Below are 10,825 nucleotides of genomic sequence, written 5' to 3'. Positions count from 1 at the left end.
ACCAGTGCTGCATTCAACATACCACGTGACACACACAAATCAATATTTAGGTGTTATTTTTTTAATATTTACTTTTAAATTAAGAAAGTTAACTAATGTATAATACTAAAATTTGAATTCTAATTTACAATTTGATACCAAATTTATAGACATAAATTCATAAAATAGTCATTCAATAAAATTTTGAATGCGAGTCAACAAACGAGATGACATGGCCTTTGACCTATGACCCATTTTGATAGGGTTAATTTGTATTTATTTCCAAATTATTCTTAAAGTCATAAATGTGGAACATTGTATTTTTGTGCAATAAATATATGTAACTCTATCAATCTTAATATTTATTTATTTGTTTGATAGCACATTGTAAGGACTCTTGTGTGAATGGAGTTTGTGAAGCACCAGATACTTGCCTGTGCAGTGAAGGATGGGGTGGAAATACCTGTAATGTTTGTAAGTATGTCTTTATTTTGCTTTCTTTTAAAGGTTGCTAGTTTCATGAATGTTTTATTGATATCAAGTTAACATAACTAATCCATTAAATCAAAATTGATTTTCCTTTCATATGCATTATTAGGTTATTGTATGTTTCTAAGCTGTATTATATTGTGTGATTTCATCATACTATTAATGCACGACTATCTGATGCATTTCAGTGTGTTGTATTTATACATATTTTTCTATAATTACAAAATTCTAAAATAAGGGGATTAGTTTAAATTTCACTGGTAGACAATAGCTGGATATGCACATTTAATACCAGTAAGAGCAGTATTAAACCTTCATCATACTACTTACTATTAATCGTCAAAAACATTTGGATGAATCTTGCAAAAGTTAGTTCAATAAACTCAAACTGAAAGTTTAAACTATCCTTAGAATCATTTTGCTTGCTTACTATATTACTGAAACTACTGAGAATAAATGTCAGTGATGAAAATGTGAAGAATTATTTGTGTGTGAGTATATATTTGTATTTATATGAACAAAATATTAATTTGATAAATTGACCATAAAAAAGTAAGCAAGTGTTACATGAGCACTTCTAAACCTTAGGTTAGTAATTATCATATCAAATTTGTGCCTTGATATTATTTGTTTGACTTCATTTTTGTATACAGTAATACCCCGTTTATCACTCAAGAAGGGATCCTGAGAACAAAGCTCCAAATGAATCAGCTCTAAACAGGGTCATTTTAACATTACGTATATGGAGATATGTAACTGAAGGCATTGTTTCTTACTTGTGAATGATGTATAAGTGCTATATTTAGGTACTGGTAAATTTAATTTAAATTACTCACTATAATAGTGTCATAACTGGAAAAAAGGAAAGTTTTATTAGACTTCAATTTTGTTTGTTTACAGAGCCATCAAATACAAAATCAGACCCCTTCTGCCATTCCCACCTTTCACATCCTCTTTTTCAGGATTTGTCAATACATTTATGACTATATTAGTTATAAACAATAGACAGGCAAGGTTTTTGTCTATCAAATGACGTATTATATTATATTGTTTTCTGTACAGAGATTTGTAGATCGCTTCCTAAGAAAATGTTTTTTTTCTCATGGGAATGATAGATGGATGGCATTTTAAAGGTTCATGTTGCACTGCTAGAAATGCCAGAAAAATTGTGATAGTTACAGGACATTGTCTGCTTTTTGAATGTTATTATTCTGTTGTTTGTTGCATCATTTTACATTGATCTATGGACAAATTATGAATTTTTGTATTTATCCAAGCCTAGTTTTTAAGTTACTTTAGAAATTGTATTACAATGTGTGTGTATGTGTGTCTATATGTGTATACAAATAAAACTATAGTAAAGTATAATACAGTAAGATAAGACCCCACTTTAAGCTGGTTCATTATAGAGCTCTTGTCTCCTTGAGATTTTTTTCAACCAAGAAACATTAGTGTAACTTAGGAAATATTGTAAGTTTATAATCTAGAACTTTTGAATTGTTCTTACTGTTAATTTATTAACAAGCTAGAGCATGATTCTTTAAAGGACCTGTGAATGTTACAGTGCTAATTCTTTGGTTGTAGATTTTTTTTTTTCGTACTTGCTATGTGTATACTTGGGAAGATCTGGCATTACTCAATATATTCAGTGAGCTTATAAACTGGAATAAAAGTTTGTAATTGTTGTTTCGATGTCTTCAATTTGTAAAATAATATCATCAATTTATTTTACTCATCTGTATTAGTTAAAACTATGAGTGGCTAAAACATTCTATCCATTGTGCCCATGTACATATTAAATGGTTTCTTTTGAAAATCGTGTAAAGCAACATGAGGGCTATCTGCACTAGCTGTACCTAATTTAGCAGTGATAGACTAGAGGGAAGGTAGCTCGTCAATACCTCCCTCTCCCAACTCTTGGGCTACTCTTTAACCAACAAATAGTGGGATTGACCATCACATTATAAAGCCCCACAGCTGGAAGGACAAGCATGTTCAATGGTGGGGATTCAGACATGCAATCATCAGATTGTGAGTTGAGTGCCTTAACCACAGGCCATGCCAGGCCTATATGAAATGGTACTGATAATATAAGGGTCAATACTTCGGCATGAATTGTTCCTTTAATGAATTACATTTACAAGATGTGTTCAGTTTGCCACATTTCATTTGGATGTGCTGTGCAGTGGTAAGGGAATTTTAAAGACTGAACTGGCATGCATTATTTGTTTTCTTTAACTCTTTCCGTACAGAGTTGGTCAATGTGACTGATCTTGTAACAACAAAGTAACCATCAGAATTTCCATACTATAGTTTTTAGTATGTTTTATGTATCTTCACAAAATTTGGCAAGCTTTCACTAAACATAACAAGTCTTTTGTACACAAAAAAAAATCAGTTTTTAATAAGTATTTTCACTAAAGATTTGTCAGTGAATATCTGAAGTCAGAAAGTTGATTGCTCTGAGTGCAAAATAATTTTCATATGAAGATTAAAAATACTTTTCTTCATCTGAAAATTTTCATAATAACTAAAAGCTCATGAACAAATATCAGACCTTTTGTTTTTCAGTAGGACTTTATATTTTATCCATTATTTTTTCTACCCTAATAAATTTCTAATTATTACATTTTAAAAAATACACATGAAAAAAAGAAAGATAGTACTCATCTTTGAGGAAACTGATGATTTAGGGTTATTTTGATGAATTTAGCTCAGCACCATTTCTAAAATGAAAAAAAAACTAAATATTAATGAAAATAGGCATGATGAAATCTATATGAATTATACTATTGTGATACCATACTGGGCATTATACCATCATCTTTCATCATTATATTTACTCTTCATTGCTGAAATGGTATTCTTAATTTGAGAATCGCTAGGGAAATCATTTTGTAATGCATCATGCATCTGCTTCAACTTCTAAACTGAATCTTCGAGTTTTACTGTACCATTAGTTTCACAAAATATTGAAACTGATGGTTCCTTATACATGATTCCAATTTTATTTGAAGATAATGATATTATTGTTCTAATTATTTTTATGTTTTACTGGCAATGTAGTAATCAATTGACAAATCTCTGATTCAGCTGGTATGTTAAATCGATTGGGATAACTTTAAGTAAGTTCTTCTCTCATCTGACCTGGACTCACGGTTTAGCGTAATCACTACATTTAAACCGTCACATTTACAACCACATCTAGAACATTTCAAGCATGTTTCATTGCTACGTCATTTTATTTTACATTTACATTATAACTTCTCCATGTTGGCTCTCATGGTATTGGGTCAAATCACAGGCCAGCTCCAGCAACCTAGACCTAAAAAATAGTGCCAAACGTTTTTGTTTTGTTTTTTGTCTAATGAAAACAACCCAAACCTTTCCAAAATGACTTTTTTTTTATATATATATATCAACATCAAAATTCTTGGCTGGTTTGTGTAGCATTTGAAAAAATCTGATTTATTATCTACATTTTAGTACCAAGTTTACTTGTATTCATTCAGTATGTATTGTATTTATATTCCTTGTGTGTATTGTGTCACCTTAAATCCCACAGAAAATCGTAATAGTTATCAAATATTTGCTAATTAGTTTGTTAATTGTGTATTGTATATGGTGTTTCCCTAACATAAAAGTATTAAAACAAGTTCTGATTAAACTATTGTTTTTGTGACAGTCATGTCTAGTAGATATAGGAAATTGACAAACTGTGTACATTGTATGTTGTCCAAGTATATTTATATCAGATTTTCAAGATGAAAATGTTTTGCATGTTGACAAGATTTTGTAATACAGTCATTACTTTATAAAAAGTACATTTAAGTATAATTCCTATAGAGTTTAGTGAACCTTTAATTTCAACACACAAAATGTTTAAAATACTAATAATTGCTCACAGCTTGCCCAGATGGAAAATGGGGTGAACAGTGTAAACGTGACTGCCTTTGTCAGAATGGTGCTGTTTGTGATCCTACTACTGGTTCTTGTACATGTAAACCAGGTAAGTAGTTACAATTTTTCCTGAGAAAGTATATTAAACAGATAATGTTTTATAATGTGGTACTTTTACATAGGCAAAGTCATTGTCACAGTGAAGAGAGATCAAATTTTATTGTTAACTCCTGAATTCATGTAAGAGAAACAGATCAGTTAGGTGTAGAGAAATAAAATTACCTTCTGCCTGTTGACATACCAAATAATTAGTTAATCAAATTGAGATAAATTAATTTTTTGTTTTTGATTTAATCTGATAAAATGTTTGATTTATATTTCAAATTAGCAAGGTTTGAAGGAAATGTAGAATTTAACTGAATTAATCTCTATCAAAAGAAAACTGACACAATTGTTTTACACAGTTGAGATGGTCTTGTTGACTGTGCCCAGCTTCTCTGGTTTTCAGTACAGAAATTCAAAAGACAACTACACTTGTTTGTCACTAGGGCAGTTCTGCCATGAATGAAGACAAGGGCAATTCTGAATTGAATTACTAGCTGTACTTGGATCTATATATTCAATTCAAGTCCATATTTCCTTAACAATATCCAGAAGAGGTCTCACTAAAGACATCATAAAATGATTTTTATTCTTAAAAAAAAAGGAAAGTAACATTTTTCTTGTGGCTGTTCCTGTATTTGTCCAGCATGCCAAGTATCATTACAAATGAATTAGTGACTTCAATATATAGTATATAGACCACATACAGAAGCATGCTTCTATACTATCAAAACCTGAGTGGTAGCCCGAGGATGAGATTAAGTGGCATTTACTGCGTGTTACATCTTGTTAGTGTAAAATGCATGATGTAGCTCGTTTATCCTCTCTTGAAATTAAAAAAAAATTGATGTGAACATACCTAAATGTAAATTTTTTGCAATTTCCAAGTTTTTTTTTGTTATCTGGGTCATTTTCTGTGGTTTGTGTAAGTCTGTTTAAAAAATGTGGGGGGTCAGCCAACACTACCACAATGTTCCATGTGCTCACTGTAGATAAAGGGGCTGACATAGAATTACAATGAGATGCCCTCATTGGCTGTTCACCACACAACATTCCAATGCACATGCACTGTGTGGTATAGCTGTGGATACCTCCATCGTGCCTATGTGAAGACAGCAATTTGTCAGGTAAAGTTGAAATAGAATCCATCGAAATCTACCTTTCTACTTTGCCATCCAACTTAAAAACATAATCAGCAGATCACTCTCTTTTCATATGTCGACATATTTATTAGAAATGTTGAGCCGTTTATCTAAAATGAGCTATAAAACTTGGATGAAAATACTGGTGGATTTATTTCATCATTGAGCTGATCAGTCACATTTCAACAGCTGCACAGAGCTGTTGTAATGTAAATAGATACAAATTTTATTTATGTTATGTCTATAGGTTTGATTGATTTGTGTATTTTAGTATTATTTAAATACAAATATATTTTGTAGTTTTTATGAAAGAAGTTTGGAATATGTTTTTCATACACTGTGATTTGCGTAAACATTTTATGCTAAAATCTGTTTGATTTTGTTTAAATGATATAAACCCATGAAGTCATCAGGAGATATAGAAGAAAGTCCTACATGGTTAGTTGCTTGATTTTGTTTTTAGAATGTGTTGGTGTATTATCATACTTTCATCATTTTGGGTTTTCCCCTACCTTTTCTTTGTCCAGCAAAGTTCATTTATAAGAAAAGTCACTGATGGCACATTTAGGTAATCTTACTTGAAATACCACTTTTAGTATTTAATATGAGATGACAAAAGCTATATATTTTTGTGATTTTGATAAGAATTGTGTGATATATCCACAATTCTTCTTCTTCTTCATGGATTTTGCATGTCCATGTATACTTGATTAATAAAAGGGAACTAATTATATTTGTGTTACCATTCTGTTTCTTTTTAAGGTTGGATGGGTAAATATTGTGATAATCCATGTCCCACTGGCTTTTTTGGTTTGGGTTGTGAACAGGAATGTCAATGTAAGAACAATGCTACATGTAATCATGTATCTGGAAGTTGCAAATGCCCACCGGGTTATCAAGGAGCATTGTAAGACATATTTACATATTGTTGCTAATTTAAATATTTTCAGTTTGTATGTAATCCTTGATAAATTCTAGAAAAATTGAATGTTTTTCTATTATATGAACTTTTAAATGTATTTTAGGGTTTTGATGCACGATAGTTCAACTTTTGTTGAAAGAAACCCATTTAAAACTGCCTATCACATTTTCCCTGTAATTAAAATACATTTTATGTGAAGATATAAATAGAGTATATAATTTACCAAAATTTACTCATTGTCAAGTTTTATTTTAGTGTGATAATCTTTTCAAGCATGGTATCTGTTTAAGCTACTGTATTTAGCATATAAGGATTAAAGCTCATTATTTGCTTGACCCTTTCCAGCTTGGTATTAGTATGATACTACTTCTATATTTACACCCATTAAAATTAATAATTCATTATCAGTACCATATTTGGAACAAAAGTATTTCTTTCATAAAACTCGGTAGTTGAGCCTAAAGTTTATTTTTGATAAACTTACAATATTTCATGAAATAAAAAAGTACATGACACAGCTGTGTACACATGACACTGACCACTGACCAGAAATACAGGTTTCACAAATGCTTGTTAGTAATATCACCAACATAAACTTAATGGTATAATATGCTATAATACATTTTGTTGAAAGAAACTTGGAATGGAATATATTATTAAAGTTAACATAGATAGGTAGTATTTTTTAACTATGTTGTTTAAAAAAGTTACTTCCTAACATCTTTCAGACATTACCTACAGGTATTTCATAGACTTCCTGCTAATCTCAAAGCTTGTCCTGTGACAGTCTATAAAACACTTTTAGTTTCAGATTACTTGTCTAAATTTTTGTAACGTGAATAGTACCTGACAAAGTGATTACTTCAACAAAATAAACAAACAAGGAGAGAAACTAATAAAATTTATTAATTATCTTTATTTATCTTATACAAAGAAAGATATGATACAGTTAGATAATTTAAAGATGTGGTAAAGAAAGGCTTTTGATGTAATAACTTAAAGATTAGAAATAAGCTGTCCATAGAAGCCCTAAGACAAGCTGATTGCAAGAAAGAAAATAATTATAGATTTTAAGAGAGATATTTATGATTTTGTTAGCTTCATATGTTTGGAAATTGTAAAACAAAAAAATGCATTTAGCTAAATGTTATAGTTTTTTTGACACCACCAACAAAAAGTAGTTCAAAAATCACAGACTTGCAGTTATGTTTCATATGTTGAGAAGTTTTATCTATGCAGGCAGGAAGTTTAATTATATATATTTAATACCACATATGTTTATCAACCATATTTTTTTATTTTTATGGTTTTGAGAATTCTTTTTGGAGATCAAATTCTCTTTTTCCCAGTCTACTCATCATACATTCGCAATTCCACATGGCATTTACCACAGCTGCTGTAACTAGTACAACTGATTAGCCTGCCACTTCAATGGCATCTAGGCAAGCTTTATATGCTCAAGAAGTAACGGTTTTAGTTCATAGGGAGTTGACTACCTTTATGCGATCTTCTGAGTTACCTAATGATTGTCCTTTCTTACTATGTGAGGGTTTGCCTGCCTATGCTTCACAGTTGTGTTTTGTTTCGGGGAGGTGCTCGGGCCTCCTTCCACATTTGTAGACTTAATCAGTCAGGTCGGTTATGTTTTATTCTTGTCTCCCGTTTACTATGATTCTAATCCTGCTCTTCTCTGTGACAAGCCATTAGGTCAGTATATAGTTTTTCTTACCCTCTCTGGATATTGGGGTTCATGCAAGTCGTTTTAGGGACAAGTTGCATTTGGGTGTCAGTATGCCTTGTTTCCGTACTCTTGACAACCATGCTCGGACATGTCTTCCTTCTGTATTTCCTTATTTAGATCTGCAGCATTTGGAGTTGCCGATCCTTTTGTGGGGATCGGACCCCAATACTTCGGCTTCCTTTTCCCAGCCCCAGATTTACTGTATTCATCTCTCCCTTTTGTTCCTGTGTCTTGTCCTCCTCCTTCCTCTGAGCCTTGCCAGTTCCAGCCTCTTGTATTCCTGATGTTCTCTGTCGTTTTTTGGGGTGCCATCTTAGTGGCTACTGTTGTGGGTTTGGGACCTGTGGGGGACAAGCTCCTCAGCTTTGCCCACATTTGTAGGGACTTTGCCACAGATCCTTGGGTTCTGAAGGTGGTTTCAGAGGTTCTGGTCCTTCTTTTCGATTCTCTTCTTCATTTATTTCCATATCCCATTTCCTCCCCTCCTCGGGATCTTGTTGCTGGCCAGCATGTTTCAGAGGCAGTTTGGGACTTGCTTCACAAGGATGTAGTTGAATAGGGAGATTTCTCTCATCCAGATTTTTATTTCCATCTGTTTGTCATCCACAAAATTAAAGAGGACTGTCATCCTATCATAGATCTGTTGGTCTTTTCATGTTTCACAATGGAGTCATACTTAGCCCTTCATTGGATTTTCACTCCTGGTTTGTGGATGACGAAGGTTGATGTGTCGGATACATACCTACATGTTTCCATCTCCCCTGCATTTAGACATTATCTTCATTTTGTCCATTGTAAGATGTGTGTGTGTTTCAGTTCCTGGCTCTTCCATTCAGATTTGCCTTGGATCTCTACATATTGTGGTCCAGGTATTTGCCCATATTTTTCATTCTCGGGTCCTTCGTTTCCACCATTACTTGGATGAGTGGTTACTTCTAGCTTCCTTGCAGGCCGGCTCTGCCTTTCATGCTAAGTTTCTCCTACAAAAAGCTGCTCGGGTAGATTGGTTGGTGAAGATGACATTAGGACCTGACACTGTTATGTCTTCCCTATACATTGTGTTGACTTCCAATTGGTAAACAGCTGGACCTATTTTGACCAAACCTAGTATGTACCTGTAGGGTACCCCTAGGAGTGACATAGAAGGTTAAATCTGACCACCCTATGTCACCCCGTGGGAATTACTACGTCTTCCCTTTGTGTTGAAAGGGTATATCAGATAGTGAGTTACAGAAGTAAATACTTATTCTATATACTGCTTACTGTAATTTAAAACTAGATTCCAAAATGAAACTATAAGCATCACGTTTCATACATTACCTAATGTAGACTTATTTTTAGACAGTATTTAGTCCGCAATATTAACTGTGGATTTGGTTTCACCAAAAACTTTCCCATATAGAGAATTATATAGATTTCAATGCTGTATATTTCTTATAAAAGTTTTGCCTAGGCAGGAGGAGCCTTGTGACACCTCAAGAATATATCCTTCCTGTTTTTGTAATTGGAATAACCAGTGAAACAAGTAAAGCATGTGCTCTGGGAGATATGACACAAAGTGTCCTCCCAAACAGTGAGACTATAGCTATTAACTAAATGCTCTGACCCTGCACACCATGTGGGAGTTAAAACCATTACAACATATCTACTGTCAAGTCACATAGTAGATGATTCTTTGAGTGAAAGAACTACTTGAGTGACACATGAGGATCTTTGGGAAGTGCAATGGAAGGACTGAGATCTAGCTTGGGTGCTACTTGCTGTGCAATAAGGTGAAGTGTGATCCTTGTATATCAAAAAATGCACAGGCTCATGTAACCTGTGGCTCTTCTATGAGTAGCTATGAGTGCAGGAAGGTGTACTCTACCTTTGTTATAAGCCATTGAGACAAGGATCAATTTTTGATGTAGCTGGTGATCCCCAGAGCTTTCAGTGCTGATATCTACTGTTCAGCTGACACATCAGTGATAGACTGTTCCAGTATATTAACCAATAGATAACCTTCAGTCCACTTGGTGAAGTAATTGATAATGACAAGTATGTACCAATTACTCTGTTCAATCTTCTGTAAAGGACAAGATATAACCAATGTTTATTTTTCATGCTGGAGCTTTCCCCATTTTGGCTTTTCCTTAAGACAGCACTCACACATTACAGTGTTTTCAACATTGCTCAACACACGTGCAGTCAGAAAAACTGCTTTTTCACATTAGCAAGTGTACATGTAACATGCTGGTCACTTCCAGGCCTTGAATTATGCAATGTTGATTTAACACAAAAATATGAAACCCTATAACCTGAGCACTTTTGAAAGGTGGACCTTTCTTCTTTGGGGCTAAACTAGGAATAAACATTACTTTCAGGAGAATTTCATATGGACCAAGGAGGGAATTTGAATAGCCATTTATTTTCTGAGCTGTGTTGAGTATAGTGAAGATGTGCACTTGTTATCACCACCAGTTTTATGGTTTAAAAGAGTAATAATACAGGCTATCAAGGAGATACTTCTAAACTTTACTAATCCTGACAGAACCAACTAAGATAAACATT

At 33.1% G+C, this 10,825-nt stretch overlaps 1 protein-coding gene across 2 annotated transcripts in view; it reads left to right on the top strand.

The window, feature by feature from the left end:
• The window catches only part of LOC106478847 (protein draper-like), an 80,925-nt gene that overhangs the window by 22,658 nt on the left and 47,442 nt on the right, over positions 1-10,825 (top strand). For both annotated transcript variants that reach the window (XM_022382506.1, XM_013939420.2), the window contains exons 6-8: positions 361-453; positions 4,376-4,477; positions 6,375-6,519. In XM_022382506.1, the coding sequence (XP_022238214.1) occupies positions 361-453; positions 4,376-4,477; positions 6,375-6,519 (340 nt within the window). The remainder of the gene's footprint in view (positions 1-360; positions 454-4,375; positions 4,478-6,374; positions 6,520-10,825) is intronic.

The sequence above is a fragment of the Limulus polyphemus genome, unplaced genomic scaffold (assembly GCF_000517525.1).
Source record: "Limulus polyphemus unplaced genomic scaffold, Limulus_polyphemus-2.1.2 Scaffold254, whole genome shotgun sequence".
NCBI classification, from domain to species: domain Eukaryota; kingdom Metazoa; phylum Arthropoda; class Merostomata; order Xiphosura; family Limulidae; genus Limulus; species Limulus polyphemus.
The sequence above is the reverse complement of the archived record's forward strand: the minus strand, read 5'-3'. Positions and strand labels throughout refer to the sequence as shown.